General features: G+C 41.0%; 1 protein-coding gene across 4 annotated transcripts; it reads left to right on the top strand.

The window, feature by feature from the left end:
• Nucleotides 1-95: 95 nt before the first annotated feature.
• Nucleotides 96-19,512, top strand: micu3b (mitochondrial calcium uptake family, member 3b). 4 transcript variants are annotated; one of them, XM_030396960.1, is made up of 15 exons: nucleotides 96-456; nucleotides 2,636-2,783; nucleotides 4,989-5,020; nucleotides 5,129-5,207; nucleotides 8,309-8,356; nucleotides 8,444-8,526; nucleotides 8,613-8,684; nucleotides 10,360-10,401; nucleotides 12,183-12,278; nucleotides 12,843-12,931; nucleotides 13,160-13,331; nucleotides 15,133-15,241; nucleotides 15,696-15,853; nucleotides 16,412-16,480; nucleotides 18,432-19,512. In XM_030396960.1, the coding sequence occupies exons 1-14, from the start codon at nucleotides 223-225 to the stop codon at nucleotides 16,478-16,480; spliced, it is 1,431 nt and encodes a 476-aa protein (XP_030252820.1). In that variant the 5' UTR covers nucleotides 96-222; the 3' UTR covers nucleotides 18,432-19,512. The 4 variants fall into 4 exon arrangements, with proteins under 4 accessions (XP_030252820.1, XP_030252819.1, XP_030252821.1 ...); XM_030396959.1 differs by having other exon boundaries at nucleotides 17,805-19,512; XM_030396961.1 differs by lacking the exon at nucleotides 8,309-8,356 and having other exon boundaries at nucleotides 17,805-19,512.

Genomic DNA, 19,512 nt, shown 5'->3' with positions numbered 1-19,512 from the left:
CAGACGAGACGCATTTCAAGTGTTTTGTTTCCACGTTTGTGCAATGATTTGAACATTCCCTTCACTCTCACCAAATCACGCCTTGAAATCCCTGAGCGACCTGAAATACCCACGGCATTTCTCGCGAGCTCGGAGCTGCAGGGCTCGAGCTGCTCTGCCCTGTGTATGTGTGTGTGTGTATGTGTGTGTGTTGGTGGTTACGACACCTCAGTGTAAACAGCCATGGCTGCCCTGCGCAGGCTTACACATTCACTCTGCTCCAAAACAGCGACATTTACACCGCGGGGACAGCGAAGCAGCTCGACGGCAAGAAAGGTGCTGAAGGTGGTCGCAGCCGGAGCCTGCGTCACCGCCGCGGCCGGAGCTGCTTATTACGGCTCCAGCTCCGGGCTGAAGAGCCGTGTCGAGGCTCGGCTCCGTCATCTGGCGCTGCCGTCAGTCTCTGCCAGCGATAAGGTAAAGTGGACATCTGTGAGGCTGACAACACTCACCTCACACACGGTCACACAGAAAACACCAGCAGCCGGTCAACATGCTCCCGTTTACGTGGACACTGACCAGAAGCTGCACTTTCCAACACAATTAGCTGACGTCAAATAGCGCACGTGAAAGTACAATAAGGTAAATTTGTCGTCACCACGAGGAGCTGTCCTCGACCTTCGGTGCTGAAGAGGCACAGCGGTCAGAGGAAGTTCACAGAGCACGTGACCTAACCTATACTGGCTGTCATAGCTGAAGGCTCTGCTGATTTGTTTGCACATAGGCATTTGTCATGTTCACCTCGAGAAAACTAGAGGAAAATAGATTTATTTATTCATTAATTATTGGGTGTTCAACAGAATAACAAGAACACATGGCTGTGTAATGCAATAGATTAACAACAATTCGTAGCTTTGGGAGGCTATATGTTTTTGACTTTTATTCAAACCACTTCATGTTTTTAAATCAAATCTTGGCACGGTGTTGACACCAGATTTAAGATGATCCTATTATTTAAGCACCCCTTGGTAGCTACAGGGGTGAACGAAACATGGCTACGAAACATCCAGGATTGACAGTATAATATTACAAGTGTAACTCCACCTAATTACTTTTTGATAGTGAGCAATATATTGATTATTTAGTTGAATAATTGATTACTTGTTCAGTCCAGTGAACATCCACAACTAGTGACATCACGACTTCTCAGTGCTCAGTGACTTCTTCATTTGCTTGTTTTTTTTCCAACAACACTCACAAGCCTAGAGATATTCTAATTTATGGAGAAATGTAACAGAAAAGCAGCTAATCTCACATTTGAGAAATTTGAACCAGTTGACAGTTAATCGGATCTATTTTATACCTGAAACAATAAACTGGTTAATCTGTTTCATTCTACATAAAATGTATTGGCCACTATCTCGATATTTGATCCAATCAAGCACCAAGCCAAGTGCTAACGGCTATTGGCTGTCAAAAACAAGGAGTTTGTGGCATGATGCCACCTACTTCTAAGGTGCAGGAAGAGGATAGATAATGTTTAAGAGTCAAAACTTCAGCAATACTTGTGGAATAAAGAACAATTTTATTGTGAGACCGTTTTGCAACTAAAAGTAATAAAAATAGTAATTTATTCCCTGGACATCAGTAAACATTGACTTATTTTCTTGAAAAATGCGTTCCATGTTATTTAAAGTGTTGTTTCTATCAAAATTAAAATGATAATATATTTATTCACAAGGGGCAGTTTCCAGAGGCAGACATAATAAAAGGAGAAACATACACACAGTACATTTAAGACAACATGTAATGGACAAACAGTAATACACATGACAATATATGACAAACAGCAGGATTGATACATTAATTGTTTATAATTCCAGAACTAATTATTGGCTTTGAACAGATATTTGCAGCATTATTATTTTGCATCGTGTCAGGTGTTCATGTTATTTTGTCCACCCACTCTACATTGTGTTTGGCCCATACCAACACATCTACAGTGAGTCTCTTCAGCCCGGACGTGCTGATAATGTTGACACCATTCTAACAGATCACAGGGGATGTAAACAAACATGTAAACCATGTAAAACAGGTCTGGTTTGCACTTGTAGCTACAGAAGGTTCCTTGTTTCTAATCTAAAGGAAGCTTGACTGGTGTCCACAGGCAGCAGGAATCCAGGGACACAGGAAACTGGACACTGGGACTTGGCGGAGGGGCTGACATTTGATGAGAGGTGGGGGTGGTTGGAGGGGGTTTAATGGTTAAGCAGAGGGGGGCACACATTCCCTGGGTGTTTGCTCTGTGCCCAGTGGACCTGGCACTGTGCCACCTGACAGAGAGATCCACTCTGTCTTCACCGGTCCAGCCTTCTGATCTGGCTGGGTTTGAACAGTTGTAGGGACATTATCTGGTGCTCGGGGATGAAAAGTAGGGCTGACATAACATGCACCCCATTACTGAATTAAAGCTCGGGCCTCTTTGTTGTTCCCTGTGAGCGAGGCTTTTCGTGACAAGAAAAGCTTCAGTGGATTTCATAAAAAGCATCTTTCAGACAGTATTATCACTATTTAGATGAGTTGCAGTATTTCATGATGGTGTGTGTGTGTGTGTGTGTGTGTGTGTGTGTGTGTGTGTGTGTGTGTGTGTTTACAGGCCAGGAGCTATGGTCTGGATGATGGAGATGTGTACATGTCATCCTATGAAAACAGATTTCGCCTGTTCAGTACAGTGGAGTTCGACGGCCAGCTCTACATGACGCCACTCAACTTCATTGAGTCCATCACTTTGAGTGAACCCAAGAGTGAGTGTACTCCTAATACTCAGCTTTGTACCACAATACTAAGACTCGCAATTAATCAGCTCATCCATTGACGCTACATTGATTAACACACATTTTTTGACACCGTCTACAATGTGAGGATTACTCCTTTTCCATCTGTCATCAGCCCAAGTTCAATGTTTTGTGTGAGTTTGATGTCACCATGGGCTTTGTGAGTGTGAGAGATCAAACAGTCCTGGAATCCTGGAAATAATCAGTAGATTGATTTGTGAAAGTAATCACAGCCCGTATGATGTTAAGCCCATTTTTGACCAAATAGTTTCAGGAACTTTAAAGGCACTAGAACTAAACTAAGGAAGTAAACCAGGAACCAAACTCCAGTGTCTGAATTCTTACTTGATTTCCACACATCTGGCTAAAGTTAAAGATTAGACAGATTAGAACAACATTGGGTTAGATCTTTTTTGTCACATTATTCATACAAGAGGAAACACCAACACATTGTTTCAGAGTTTGACTGTAATTAATGGATTCCATGGATACATACAGAGCTGTCTGCAACGTTGACAAACTGCTGAGTGTTTTGCTGTCTTTTATTTATTTAGTGCATAACTGCATTGAATCAAATATCAAATGTGTTTTTGATTTGGTAGACAGGTTGACACCTTGAGCTCTTTCTCATGTTCCCCGGGTCATTCCTGTGCAGTTTTTGTAGTGTGGCAGGATTCATTGTGCTATTGCAGGGGACACTGCCATGAGGAGGTGTTGTGGTTGATTGGTGTAATTTCTGTACAGAAATGACAGCCTGGACTTCATGTGTTTGATCAGTGAGTGACATTCAGCACTGTAAACTCTGTCCCCAGAGAAATGACTTTTATTGGAGGTCAGGAACCACATGAGAAGAACCATATTTCATTCAGTTTCAACTGTTTAAGCACAAGTTGTTGAGTTCTTAAGAAGGTTCTTGAGTTCCTATCAAAGTTCCTGTTTTAAAGACTTCAGTTTCCCTTTAATTGTACACAAATGAGTGCTAAAATGTGTTTAAAATCTTTGCTGTCAATAATTTTTCTTTTAAAGAAGGCATCCTCTGACTCTGTAATGCTACACTGCCTTTTTAATCTTTGTAACTCTTTGGCGATATCAACCACATTTGCCATCAGCCAGTTGCTTAATTACGCTTCCGTCAGGTGATCAGATAAAAAAAAACCCTGCTCCTTCATCCTCAATACCACGAGATGGAAAAACAACCCATGGTTGTTGTTTTGTCCTGGATCTTATTGCTGAGGGCCCATGAAGTGTCAGCGGACAATAAATTGTGGCTTGAAGAGCCTCAGTCATAACACCTGCATAAAGATAGACATCTTTAGCAGCCACCCCACTTTTATGGCTCATTTATGTGGCAACAACCTCACAGAGAGCCAGAGAGACCAAACAACTTAGCATGGATGTCATAAATGTCATGATAAGACATTGTGATTATGATTTTAGGTGTGTGGCCTGCTGTAATCTTTTAGATATGGCTTCACTGGCAGCTAATGAAAAAGGAAAATAAGGAGCACTAATGTGTTGGCACACCATGCATCATTGTTCTCTGGTGGCTAATGGCTTGAGTAATCATGGTGCCACGTAGTAGCTGTGAAAATGGATGCGTTTTTCTCATTCTTATAGACGTTTAGAAAGGCCTTGGACGTGCCCACTTATGGTTTAATTTTAGAAACATTAAGCAGAGGATGGTGGAGTTTAGAAGTGAACCATTTGAGTCAAAAGTTAAAGTGCTGTCACGTAAATAATTCATATCACATCCATAAAGCGTTTGCATGTTATGAAACATTAATAGAAAGCATCAAATACATGAACATTGAGGACAATATCCTCCTTTATCTCTGCATGCTCACTCAGACACCTCACTGTGGAGGAGAGCAGGCCATCACAAGACAATCATAATCCCAGCCTTAGACACAGGCTTTAAAATGTGTCGGTGGAAGGTTATTGTCACTGTTATCGCTGTGATTTTTTTTTACAACGCGTCCACCTTATCTTCTGCTTTATTGACCAATGGAATGTGTTCATGGAGATAAACAGCCTGTGTTTCTGTCCACATAAACACCAGTTTTCACTTTTGTTTCCTGGTTCTGTATTCCTAACACAGAATTCACCCTTTTAAATGTATTATTATGAGTCTGACGTCATTTATCATCCACTAACTGTTACCCTTGTTTTGTTTAGGTAGGCGAGCAAGGAAGTCCCTCACCACAAAGGTGAGCAGAATTTACTCTTCATCCTGAAAAACCTTCAGCAAACGCTGCATTACGTTGTGATTTACTGGGAATTAGAAATGAGCGAGTGATTTTCTTCTATTCTCACAGGATTTAGACAAGATGCTGGCTGATACCCCGCCTGTTTGGAAAGGATCATCTAATCTGTTTAGAAATCTTCGTGAACGAGGTGAAGTAACCCGCCACATAAATCCACTGAATTTGAAGTAATTCTCCTTTATGCTTTTATTTTTTTAAAAGGCTTCTATGTCCTGTTCACAGTGTGCTCTGTTGTGCATGTCGACCTCATATAATCCAGTGAGTGTGTTGTAAATACTATCTTATCTCTCCATCAGTCTGGCAACATGTTGTAGATTTATTCTCAAGTAACCTCTGCAGGAGGGAATGCTCCATTGATAATACACATAATTGTCTTCCCTCCTTTCCTGGAAAGAAGTATATAATTTGGTGCCAATTATAGGGAGAGGACTTGAAAGAAAAGCTAATTTTAAGATAGAGCTCAACATATACTGGATTCAGGAGGTGGAACATTTTGATATTGATGTATTGACTGACATACACACATTTTGGAATGATCTCTCAAATGTAGTTATCAAACACTTATAAGTATTTGTAACAAAGGCAGGATATTTTACAGCTCTTAAAAAAAGAGTTTTCATATTGCTGCATATTGAGAAACAATACCAATGTAAGTGTGGCTGGCCGATAATATCAGCCGAAGAAAATATGTAAATCATGAAACATCATGAAATAAGAATTATCAATTTGTTTTTGGAAACTTTATTGCCAATATATGTGGAATGGTATGTTTGTTTGTAGACAAATTTCACAATTTAGCATGTTTAGTTGAGCTGACTCTAGGTTGCATTGTCAATTAACTGGAATTAGTAAATTTAAAGTGGGTTTTTTCAGAAAACTTCTCAGAGATTGGGAATTGCTTAAAACCTTTGGATGCTCAAAATAAAGGCTAATCATGTGTGTAATGGTTCCTGTTAACATCCAGCCACTAAATGTAGCATTCCAGCTTCCCCCTTCAGCCACTCTTGTTTGAATCATCTGCCCACTCGAGTGGTGGCCAGATTGTTGCACTACCTAACATTGCTAACATTAGCTAGATAACTCTTGACACTTGATGCTGATGAAACACAGATACCACGTGATACTAACTGCGTCATACTGTTGGTTGACAAACCTTGTAAGAAGCTGGAGCCACCTGTCAGAATTCTGACACAGATAAACAAATTAATCATTTTGGACCCAACAGTTTTTTTAGGTTATTAATTCATAATCACAGTATGTTTTTCAGTAAAATACATACTTTTATTCTGCACCTTTCTTCAATCTCTGTAGATGTCTTATCTTTCAAAAATGATTTGTCAACATAAAAATGTTAACAACCTTAAGGGAGTTCATAAAATAACGCTTATTCTTCATTCTTTACCTGCAAACCTCAAAGGAACAGTTCACCCAACTATATTTCCTCTTACCTGTAGTGCAAATACATCACAAATTATTTTGGTGCGAGTTGAATAGTTTTGGTGATGTCTGCCTTTCTCTCCAGTATAATGGACCTAGGTGGCCCTCGGATAGTACAATGTTGCTCAAAGTGCTAAGAGCACACATTTGAAAAATGAACAGCAACGTCTCTTTGCAGGAATCATTGGTGCATATTGCAGGTACTACACCACAAGCCAGTGCCACCTAGTTCCTTTATATTCATGAGATAGAAGACATCGTTACAACTGCAACTCAAACCCTGTAGTGGACAAATAGCATCAGAAGTAATAAGTAAGAAAAAATTGTGATTTGGGGGTGAAGTGGCCCTTTAATTCATACTAAAGTTGCAGGAATAAAATGAAGTTGTCAGTGTGAGTGAAGATTTTTAAATTTTCCCACCTGGGCCTGCACATTCCCGCTCCGTAGGTCATACGAGCCAGTGGAGCATCAGATCTCACTGTTCTGCTCTCTCCTCTGTTGCTTTAGCTAAGTGCCAATGCCAGGATTTGGGGCTTTTAATCCTGCTGTTAAACGTTGCGGCTTTGTCAGGAAAAAAAGGACTGGATTGATCTGTGAACAAAGCGCTGCTTTAGAGAATGAGGGAGCTGTTTGAACCCAGCTATGTTGAGACATGTCCCACTGGCCACCCCCCTGATCACCACGGACATTATGAAGCCTAAGAATGGCATTGGATTACATCTCCGGGACTGCCACTCTGTATGAAGTGTTTCTGTGGAATTCTTTGTATTGTCTAACAACATCTACTTGAGCTCTGAGGCTCAGAGGGAGGAGGGAGGGGGGGCGGCTCCCTCCAGGACTGAAGGTGTGTGGTATTGGTGAAACATGGCTGGAATCTTAAAAGTTTTTTTTCTCTCTTCAACCCATTTAAGCTTTAAAGGCTTTGAAGCTGGAGATCTGCTGTCATTATAGGGCTGTACCTGCCAAACAGAGAGAGATGGGGTGAGAAGACGGAGCACTTGGCGTGGGGATTTTTTTTTGATGAACTTAGTCGAATGGCACGCATTGCTAATTCTCTTTTCACCCCTCAGTCTGTACATGTGTTTCAGTGACTTTTACATCTTGTTAGCAGCAGAGTTTAAGCCTTTAGAGAAAATGACATCTCTGTGTGTTTCTTCCCTCTCTCTGGAAAATATCTCCCTGCAGCAAACCCTGTACCTGAATTCTTTTCCCATAACACCACGAGCACTCACCCAGAACTATCTGCGCTCGATTCTCTATCTTCCCAAGCAAACAAAAGCTTGGGAATGCTTTCAGAGTCAGAGGGGAGAAGCCTCCCGAGTCGACTGAGATGTCTCCTGACACTTACTCTTCCCTTCTCCGTGTCACACAACAAAGGGAACTGAAGGACGCGACACAAAACCTGAATCGGCTATTCTCAATCAGTGACAGATCACTTGAGAATGTATTACACCTTGTTACCCAAACACGATCAGAAGTCGTGGGCCTTAAATTTGTTTGGGTTTGTGTCCAGATAGGTCAGCTCAGTTGTAAAGCCTGTGTTTGTGTGAGGGGAACACCAAGCATGAAGGAAAAGGCACCTTTTAAGATGTTATCAGTGAGCGAGAGAAGATTACTCTTGTCTGAAGGCGTGCACTGTTTCTTCGGATGGCTTATTCATCTCGGACGGATGACTTTGAACATCTGTAAACATCTTGAGCTAACTGGATAATGCTGTTTGATGCTGTTCTGTGTGGAAAACGGAACATTTAGGTTTTTGTTTCCCAGCTTGACAGATCTTTCTCTTTTTTCCAGGTGTCATCAGTTACACAGAGTACCTCTTCCTGCTCTGCATTTTAACAAGTCAGCATTTATTTTAAGCAGAATTATCTTTAAATGGTTTTGAGTTTAAAAGGTGACTTATATGATTCTTGTTTTGTTTGATTTCAGAGCCCCATGCAGGCTTCAGGATCGCTTTCAACATGTTTGATGCAGATGGGAATGAAATGGTGGACAAAAGGGAGTTCTTGGTGGTAAGAGCCCCTTCTTGATATTCAGGTGTTGTTAAATGCATTTAATCTGTTAAACTCTGAATTATAACACATCATCCTCTCACCAGCTGGAAGAAATTTTCCGTAAGAAAAAGGACAGAAAGGAAGCTGCTGAAGATGTGCAAAGATTTGACCAGCAGGTATGATTTGCTTTCAAATGCTTTTTTACAGTTATTAAAGCTGCTGTAATCAGTATTTTTCAATATTAACAATGTAATAAATGACTATGCATAAAGGGTCACTGGTAATTATCAACCCAGTCTTTGCAGTTCCCCTCATCTTTTTGTTTTTTAGCCTCCTTTGTCCATTGTTTTGATCTATTGTGTGCAAATTCCAGTTTCAATCCTGGGGGTGTTTGTGAAAGTGGGTGTTCAAAGTAATAGAGCGTTCTCACCAAGGTAGGTAGAAAAACAAAAAGTGAGCTTTAATGATCAGAAGCTGTAGTCCTACATCCATAGTCCAAAATACAAGGGCAGAAAGTTGGCAACCAAACAGGAGTAATCTAAGAGCAAACACTAAACTAAGTTCATACCAAAAGCTAAATTTACGACTAAGCAAGATAAGATGAGGACACAGTTAGCGTTAATCTATCTAAACTCCAACAAATTAGCTAAACATGTCTGACTGTCTAATGTAAATTTTGATAAATTGGGTTTGCATTTTCAAAAAAACACATCGCCCAAAAAAATACCTCTAAGCTGTGTTAGATTATTTCCATTTATTCACCCAGCAGTCTTCAGTTGCTATGTTTAGCCAGGACTTAAAAATAATAAGCTTTAGGTTTGTCATGATGAATGACACCTTTTACATTACACACAGTCTTTTATTCATTGTTAATTTAATTTAATTTAGAAAAAAATCGGTCTGACAGTTGCGGTGCTTTTTGACAGTAACTTAAACAACACAATAATGTAAGGAGAGAAAACATGGTGAGTTAAAGTTTTTTGTTGCTGTTTTTCGGGCAGAAATGTGACCAAGACACAGGTTGACAGATGCTTTTCCATGTATAACTGCGGTATTTTGTTGCCAAAGACACTAACAGTTACCAGTTTACTGTTGTTTGATCCTGTGACGTTGCTTTGCGGGTCATTTCTCTTTTATTTGACGAGTGAAGGATCTGTTTCGTTGTCAGACTGTGAACACCATCAGATCCACACGCACCCGCTCCTCGTCTCCGGCTAATCCATTCACACAGATGCCGGCGGCTCTGATACTACGCATTAAAGCTGCAGCGAAACTGTCCCCCCTCTCCACATCTGAAACTTTCACACAGAGGACGATGCGGAGAATTGACGCATGATTCACTCAAAGGGCAGTGTGAATGGGGCTAGTGTCTAACATAACATGACATTACACTTGCAGAGTTCCTAGATAGAAGACAGGCTGCACAGAGGTTAATGTGGTCATACAGGGTAAGACATGCCTGAGTCTTTCATCTCTTTACGGCCGTCTTAAGCTACATGCAGGTGGATGTAAACAGGGAGAGCTGAATGAAGCGATAAGAGCGACTCTTTGAGGTCTTATCGCAGAAACACAACATGGAGGAGCTTACTCTGCCAGGACAAATGTTAGCATCTCTGGATGGTCTCACATTAATCTGAAGCCCGTATGAGCTTCAAAGAGATCATTAGAATGGGTACTCTAGATTTGGAAATATAATGATGCTTGCAAGAAGACAGAGCTGAAAATGAAGACAACTTACAACTACAACTTCAATTGACAGCTTAAAAAGTCACTTCCAATGATCTTCCTGCTCTAAAATACTTTGTGAATTATAAATGAGTCTCCTCTTCCTGATCTCTCTTTGCGTTTCAGAGCCTGCAGCTGTATGGTCATCACAAATCCCAGCCGCACACTGTACGTATTGTTCTCTCTCCCTGAAGGAAAATGAACAGTTCTGCTTGTTGCATGTATTTTTGGCATGCGCTCTCTCTAACCTGACAATGTTTTTGCATAGTGAGTTAGCACAGAAAACACACATGTATCTCAGGGGCTGACACCACCCGTATTTGTGTCTGTTAACACCAGATAACCTCATTCACACTCACTGGAATTGAAACAGACCACTGTGCGCTTCAACATTATCTGACATATTGTCTTTGTGTGTGTGTGTGTGGTAGTATAGGGGGTGCCCCGCACATGATTTATGTTCTCGCCTTTTGTCAGAGATTCCACTTCAAAAAGCTCTTACCTGAAGATTGACAACAACTCGTCCAGACCCCCATGTTTTATTTTTACAGTTTCTTGAGGAGTGGTATTTTGGCTCAGGTTACCTTTTGTGATGGGTTTGACCATGAATATGCCCATCAGAGAGGAGAAGCAGCACTGTGAGAAAACATTTAACACACACACGTATATAGAAGAGCCTCCAGCTAACAGAGGGACAGACCCATCTTTTCAGAGCGCTGTTTGAAGACTTTCCCTTGAGGTGTGTCTATTTTGTTTTGATTCCTCCCAACTTACTGTAGGTAACTTTCCAGCAAAAAAAAGTTCAAAAGTCAAATCTTTTCAAAAACACATAACAGGCATGTCTTCAGTGCTGCGGTTGGGCTTTCCCCAGCAAATTCTAATTACAAGTGTATCAGGACCTTTTCATGGGATGAGATGGGAACAGCGCGGCGCATTAAAGAGTTGTTCCGTAATTAGCTGTGGGATCACGTCGTGCAGAGGAAGAGCTGTTTTATCAGCCGTCTCACGTTCCCCCTCAGGCAAGATGAAAAAAAAAAAACGTAAGATAAATAAATATTATGAAATGGAGCAAGCCATTCCTAAGAATGCGTGTCGTCGTCGACTACTTGCCGTTTAAAAGAGAAAGAACAGATTGAGAGCGAAACCCACCAACATGGTTTTTTAACCGCGAGTTAAAAATCCAAGTGTTTCCTTACTACTCGATTTCCTGTGATCTTTTTTATTGCACATGGCCCCAATTACAAGAAAATTGTTGTTGACAGTTATGTTTCAGTGCAGCTGTAGTTACAGTAGTCCCACGCAGATGGGAAACTGCAGGGAGCAGTGTAAACTGTAATAACAATAATGATTGGTTAATCCGAGTTCAGGAGCATGACCTCATTGAGAAAAATACCAGTGGCTTCTTTACCCAGAAAACACTGAGCAGGAAATGTGTTGAGGTTTTGTGCATTTTAGCTTATTGATCAAATCGGCACCATCATCTTTTATATTTAGACTCACGATCTCAGACTAAAATTGTTCCAGAATAAGTTTCCCATCAGTGGAAAGGTGTCTGATAACCTGCATTTACCTCACTGCATAGCATCAAATGATGATGGGCTGGTGGGTTCAGTCACATAGTTAACCTGGCATGAATCACCCTCTAGCTCTCACGCCCTGCATGCTTTGTCCATGTGTTAGCTGTGTTGGCTCGGTGTCCTGCCAAGAGGCTGCATGCATCGCTGCAGAGCAGACTCACGTCAGGCCTGATGGGCCCCTCAGATACACCGCTGTCAGCTCCCGTCTGAATGTCTGTCCCTCCCGTCTGACTTTTTGTCTCCTGCTACATTTGTCTGACTCCTCTTTCCTCACTGTGCATTGTCCATATTTGTCCGTCTTCCTTTCTTCCTAATCTCAGTAACATGTGTGAGATGTATTTTCTAACAGCTGTGCTCCAACTGCTGCTACAGGTTCTTAAAAAAGGCAGTCAGCATGTGGAGGCCCGGGGCATGTGGGATGTTCTGAGACGTGGCACAAGTCAAGTTCTGTTTTCTGATCTCACAGAGGTAGCCAGATACTTCTTCATTACTTTAGTTACCCATTAATGATAAGCATCAGGTTATGATTGTCATTAAACTGATTTGTTTCTCATAAAAAACTCCTGTAGGTTCCCTGTTAGTGAGCACTGTGGAGCAAGTGCTAGATGTACTCACAAAGAACTCCTTTATCTTTTCCTCTGTAGCATGTTTAATGAATCTGTTGCATGGCACGTCTTTGTATCGAGCAGAAATGAGAAATCCTGGTTTGGTAACAGGCACAGTGGAAAATTAAGCATTAACTCTGAGTAACTATTCAATAGCAGAATCTGGGTATGGCCATTAACAAACATCTCTACCTTCAGCATGTTAAATCAAAGTCATCGTTAATGTTTACCTGGTGTTACTATGACACGCTTGTATGTAACAAAACAGCTCATTCTGGCTGCTGAAACTGAGTTTTTTACCCAATATTTCTGAATCAGTGCTGTGATTAGCTCCAGTTATTTGACTGTATAGAACATATTGCATCTGAGGTGGACATTTAAAGCTATGAGGTGTCATAATGAACTCACTGTTTTCCCCCTCTGATAGCAAGTGGTTGAGAAGACAGAGACGACACTTCTGGTGCATTTCTTTGGGAAAAAAGGCAAAGCCGAGTTGAAATTTGAAGATTTTTACAAGTGAGTTGAAACACCTTTCTCTCTGCTGTGTGATAAATCATGGTTTCCCTGAGAAAATCATTATCTCACACTGTAATAAGGTCGTTAATCATTTTCATACCATGCTGAACCTCTTACCGCTCAACGTTTAGTGGTTTTGTTTGTGCCTACATTAAGTGTTCCTTGTGAGTTTCTGGTGCTGGTGGTGGCGTTTCTTGTCAGCAGCTGCCGTCCGTCTCGCTTCTCCAGGTTCATGGACAACCTGCAGACAGAGCTGCTTGAGATAGAGTTCCTCTCCTACTCCAAAGGCCTGCCCACCATCAGCGAGGAAGACTTTGCTCAGATCCTTCTCCGCTACACCAACGTGGACGATGTCAGCGGGTATTTGGAAAATGTCCGCCACAGCATGCCGGACGAAAAGGTTCGCCTTTTTTTCAATCTCCAGATTCACCCTGTCTTCACTTGTTACCTCATGACAGCTGTAATTCCTCATCTCAAAGTACACGGGTACATGCAGTAACAGTAACAGCTTACATAATGATGTAATCTAATATAACATCAACAACTGGCACTTCAAAAAATGCAAGAGACCTTGATTAACTTCCTTCTTCAGCATAAGAAGATTGACAAATCTTGTAGAAATAATTGAAGCTCCAGTGTTTAGGATTTATGAGGATCTATCAGCATAAATGTAATATAATATTTAAAAGCAGCATTTTATATCTACAGAAGGAGGTGGCCCTCTTTGGTGGAGTTGAATGTTGCACCACCATGTTTCTACAGTAGCCCAGAACAGACAAACCAAAACTGGCTCTAAGAGAGGGCTTTTTACGCATTTTCATTTTTGGTGGCCATCGTAGAGGAGGGTGATGCGAGGGGTATTTGGTTGGTTGCAATGTAAAATCTCATCACTAGATGTCACTAATTTCTACACACTAGAACTTCAACTGGACATTTTTTTCAGGGGTTATGGTTTAAAGGCAACAGTCCAGCATGGGAAATAAGCTTTTTTGAATTCTTTTAGAGTGTGAGATAAAAAAGTTCGATATCAAAATGTACAGCTAAAGCAAACAAAACAATACTGTATAATGTGTTATTATTTGTATAAAAGTGCTCCCAGAGAGATTTTTACTTTGTAGAGAGTACGGCTGGCTCTGTCCCCTTGTTTTCAGTCTTTATGCTGAGATAAGCTAACAGCCTGCTGGTTATTATATTTAGTTGAGTGAGTGAGGAAGTTTTCCAAGGAAGACACTGTAAAATCCAAATGACAAAGTAACGTAGACTAATGGTTTTAAGTTGTTAAAATGTTTTAGCTCGTCTACTTTACGTGGTAATTCTGAGGTTATTGGTTTCCTGACTTTTTGAAATTAGTGAACAAAGCTCATAATCTGAACATGAGCTTCAGCAAGTTTTACAGATGTTTAAATATCGTGATAACAGCACTAGTTTACAGTTGTTTCAATTGTTTTGTGTGAGTCTTGGAGTATGTCAGTTGTCTGCGTATTTGAATACCGCTCTCTGAATTAGCTGCTGAGTGAGGCATCCTCATTTTAGCTTTAATGTGTTTTCCTCTTGGCTCACTGACCTGCTCCTCAGCCGCCTCGAGTAGCCTGTTGCTAGATCTCCATTATTATCAAGTGGGTCTCCTCGTTGGGCTAAGAGATATTTTATGGCCCTCACCTTGTTAAAACAGCAAAGCGTCACAGATTAGTCATTACTCCATTTGTTCGGCTGTGTGCGTTGCTTGTTTGGTGGGGCCCTGGGCGAGAGAAGCAGGTAGTAGCTGCGAGATGGTTGAGTGGACATCAATAGGCTCAGTGTTTGAGTCATCAGCCAAGCCTGAGATGTTTGGGGATTCATCACTTTTGTTGTTTTTGTTTATTCAAGTATCAGGTTAAACTGCCATAGAAAAGTCTGCAAACGGGCTGACCTCTCACCAAAAGCTACAGTCCTCCCCCTGCCGCTGACAGCTCAGCGTGTCCATACTGCGCGGGGAAAATCCAGCAGTGTATACTTTGTGTGTTTGGGTGTGTTATCTATCTGATGGCTTCAAGGTCTCACACACACTAAAGGATTCCCCCCAGGATGAAAGACACATTAGGTGCTGTAGCGCTATCCTCTGCTGTGTTGACACATGCAGCAGTTTGCTTTATGTGGCACTTCATCATTTCTCAAGCTTTATGTTTCAGAAATAAAGTCATCGTTTTATTGTCTCTTTGCAGGGAATCACCTTTGAGGAGTTCAGGTCCTTCTTCCAGTTTCTTAACAACCTAGAGGATTTCACCATCGCCATGCAAATGTACAACTTTGCCAACCGCTCCATTGGTCAAGGTAAAGTCTCCGTTTGTAGTCACAAACATACTAGTTGTATAACACTTGAACATGAGTCACTGGATAGATTAGTGTCATTGTTTTTTGTAGTTATAGATATCCACTCCAACACAAACTTCTGGATTACACAAAAACTCCTGAACAGTTTTCCACCAAACTTGTATGGAGGATAAGTCTCGGCTCAGAATAAGAACCGTTAACTGTTGGTGCAGATCCAGATAAAGGGAATGATCGTTTTTCTCACTTTCTTCAACATTTTGAGATACGGTGTTTGTTGAAAAAGGTCAAAGATGCAATGTGATGGAGATAAAAAAAAAAAAAGTTTGACAGTGATGTCACTTAGATTATAGTTTTATTTCAAGCTGAATTGTTAAAGGTAGCTAGGTGCTGCTCCCCTCTTCACATGAGTTGTTGTTTACTTCTCACCTGATCGCCTGTTTATCTTCGCTCTCAGAGGAGTTTACCCGCGCCATCTACGTGGCCACGGGCATCAAGCTGACCCGCCACCTGGTCAACACAGTCTTTAAGATCTTCGACGAAGATCGTGATGATAAACTCAGCCACAAGGAGTTCATCGGCGTCATGAAGGACCGGCTGCACCGCGCCGACGGGGTGAGACAGCAGCATATAAACGCCATCTGGTTCTGTCCGATGTCACTGAAGGTGACAGAATAAATGTGCTCGCCCGGCCTTCTCTCCTCCTCCTTCGTCAGTCTGGTAGGGCAACAGAAAGAGCTCAAAAATGGACGCTTGGATGCAAAGTCAAATCAGTTTAGCAGGCTAAAGAAAAAAGGCAAATATGGGTCGGTGCTGAGCCCAAAAAACACACGTTTGTTTTCAAAACAGGATACTTTAACATCAATAAACCCACTTATGCAGCTATTAGCATCACAAACACCACCTTTCCTGTTTAGTTACAACTTAGAGTCAGCACTAATTAGGTCACTTTTTTCTTTACGTAGTGGTGTACTTAAATACCTCCATACCATATGTCTAAATTACACTGCTGCCACTTTTTATCACTGAAACACATCTCACCACTGAGTTGGCGATTAGTGAGTTTTGTGAAAGTATACTGCCATCTAGAGGGAGGTCATGAAACTGGTCTGCTTAGAGTATTTGCATTTTTCTCTGTCTCTGACCCACACACACCTATTTCCACACTCACAGGGCGTCAGAGTCGAGGAGAAGTTCACCTCTTTTAAGTCCTGCATGAAGAAGGAGCTCTCAAGCAAATAGGTAAAACATTTTCTCACACTGTCAACATTAAGAATAAAGACACAACAATATTTAATATGATGTTATATATGCAACACCATTCTTAAAAGAGTGTTCCCTAACAGAGTTTTCCAGGCACTCTGTCCCAGTGTATGGTCAGTCTGTTCAGATGTGTTTTGAGGCCCACACTCTGCTTGCCCCGAGCATTGAGTTACACTGTAATATTAACGCCTGATCAGCTGCCACCAGATACCAGCTTAAGTCTGCATACATGAGCAGTGAGCAGTGCAGTTTAAAGCCGTATAAATGTTTCAAAGGAAATGCACCTCATGGGAGAGGGCTTGATAAGCTTCCCTGATAAATCTTTGGAAAGGACTCCATCTGGATGTTTTTGAAAGCAGTGCTGCTACATCAAAATACATATTTATTTCTTATTTATATTGTAGAATTTCATGAGAAAACTGGCCTCAGTTTGGCCTCGTTATTGTGAGAGTTTGATCAGAATGTGAGAGTGAGCAGTAAACAGTTAATATTTCATTTAGAGTGCAGCATTTTTTTTTTATCAACAAAAATATAATCTTGACAGCAGCTAAGAGAACATTTGCTTTTCTGGCAAAGTTGCATGATTCTCATATCTGTCTGTTGAATCTTCAGCCAGCAGCTGATTTGCTTTGCTTAGCACAAAGACTAGAAACAACAGGAAACAGCCAGCCCAGCCCAACCAGTGCTCACAAAATCCACCTACCAGCACCTCTAAAGATCACTAATTAACTAAGTATCTTGTTTGTGTCAAATTGTCAAAACAACAAGTTGTGGTTTCATGATGGGTGATGCTCATCTTGTGTCTTTACATGATGATTCAGCTTATGCAGGGTTAAGTTAACTCGCTGTAGCTTCATATTTACCCTACAGGTATGAAAGCATACCTGCCAACCTTAGGTCTCAAAAATCGGAATATTTCGAGTCCAATGTGGGGTTCTGGGGGTCCTACCACTAAAAATGTGAGAATGAATGACTGTTTGCTACATTCTGGTGACATTTAAAGGTGCTGTTTGTAAGAAAAGTAGATTTTGAGTCTCATCCATCGTGAAGTCAAATCGTCAAAAGCGGACACTTTGGGATTCAAAATCAGTAGTCCTTTATTGTCCCACAAACAGGAAGATATGTTTGCCACAGCAGCCAAAGGACAGTAGTATTTAAAAAAAAACAATGACAATAGTAAAAAATAAACAATATCATTAAAAGGTTAGAAATAGAATAGAATTGAAAAAACTCCTGTACATATGGGTTACATATGAACATAATATTGTACAAAATTAACATGTAATTATAAATTGTGGGACAGGTTGGCCAGAAATTGTCATAAATCGGGAGAAATACAGGACCCCAGAAGGAAACCAGGAGAAAGCAGCGATGAACAGGAGTCTCCTGAGGATAAGCATCTTACTCTCCACAAGAAAGCCGATAAACGCACTTATAGAAATGTTAAACTGTTTGTTTAACTCAAAGCTAAAGCTTCCTTAGTAACTTGCATTTGCTTGTTATTTATGATGATTGTTTTACTGTTTGCTAATAATTTAACATGTGTAAACCAACTTCTGTGCTTTCATGATTATTTTTTTAAATGAAAGCAAATGAGGGAACTATGGAGATATTTGTGAGAATTATAGCTGGTTGCTGCTTTTTGCCTGAACAACCACAGCTGTAGTAAATATGCTGAGGACCATATTTATTTCTGCATACTTGCAGAACTACTGCAGCTCTTGCGCTTCATGGCTGTTTGATTAAGAGTTTCTGTCTCTCTGTGGTCTGATGTACTCTTTTCGCTCAGTGTCTTAATTCTGCGACGTATCGTAAAAGAAAGAACAGGGTGCAGTTTAAAGTCTGATCAATACACATAATCCATCCTGTCTGCCTTCGTCAGACAGCAGTGTCACATGTATTCATCATTGTCTCTCTGTTTTGTGTCCAGGTGAAAATCCCATCATCTCTGCATGTCTTACAAACTGGACAAGGCTTGCCTTCTCCTTGTGTTTTCTACCAGGACGGGCGGGTTAGCGCATGTTGTGGCATCTTATTGCACTTTGTTAGAAGTTTTTAAATAAACAGGATGTGGCTCAAACAGGATGTGGTCAGCCGAGTGGGAAGCTGTCAAACAAACAAGAATGACCCTTCATGAATAAATAAGAACATCCACTGAACTCAGTAGTTTCAGGATTCTGAATTGGACTCAATAACTTGTCTAACTGCCTTTGAACTATTTATTGATTTGTGCACTTGTAAATATATTGATCCCTTTACGATTGTTGTTAACTCTGATGTTAGTTATTTATCTAAAAATCTGGCGTTGTCTTATTGGTGCTCTGCTTTGTTCAGGCTGATTCTACTTTTTGTCCCGCATGGCTGCATTGCACACACACTTTGTCCTTCTGTCGGCTCTGCAGCCCCCTGCACAGATCAGCTCAGGACAGCACCTCCCCCTCCCCCTTCTCCTCTCTCCCAAAGCGCTGCAGCTAAAAACCCTCCAGGATCCCCCAGAGGCAGAAGGCCTGAAGCAAACCCAGTCTGTGTTACTGTGTCACTGTTTGACTATGGGCAGTGTTAATCATTTCTTGGCTAGTAAAGACTAGTTCTGTTTTCGAATCACTGGCAGCAGAGACCTCTTTATAAATAAATATGCAGAATACTGAAGCCATATGTTTGTTCCTCTCGGGGGACACTCAGCTGAAATAAGTGTTGGTTTTTAAAGGAGCAATATATAAAAATGTCCCTCCCTTCAGGCTCTATAAGGAAGAGTTTGCTGTTGTTTCCTGGTGTGATGTTTACTTTGGGTGGGGTGTTTTACATGTTACATGCTGGACCAGAATAATGAGTTTGTATTTCAGGCCACTTTCTGTTTGTTTTTGCTTGTTTGGAGTAGTTAGTCTACCTCTGGAAGAGTTTTGAAAACTTCTCTCAATATGTGCTTCTTTTAAATCAGGCCTCGACTGTTACGCTGACATTAGAGTACAAGCATCGATGAAGACATGGTGCAATAAATGTAACAGAAACTA

This window comes from Sparus aurata, chromosome 18, assembly GCF_900880675.1.
Source record: "Sparus aurata chromosome 18, fSpaAur1.1, whole genome shotgun sequence".
Lineage (NCBI taxonomy): Eukaryota > Metazoa > Chordata > Actinopteri > Spariformes > Sparidae > Sparus > Sparus aurata.
This window is presented reverse-complemented; position numbering and strand designations above follow the sequence as displayed.

Bases quoted from the DNA above. Each gene is read 5' to 3' on its own strand.
- micu3b (XM_030396960.1), top strand. From the start codon at position 223: ATGGCTGCCCTGCGCAGGCTTACACATTCACTCTGCTCCAAAACAGCG. The intron at 457-2,635 runs GTAAAGTGGACA...GTGTGTTTACAG, and splicing joins CAGTCTCTGCCAGCGATAAG to GCCAGGAGCTATGGTCTGGA. The intron at 13,332-15,132 runs GTTCGCCTTTTT...GTCTCTTTGCAG, and splicing joins ACAGCATGCCGGACGAAAAG to GGAATCACCTTTGAGGAGTT.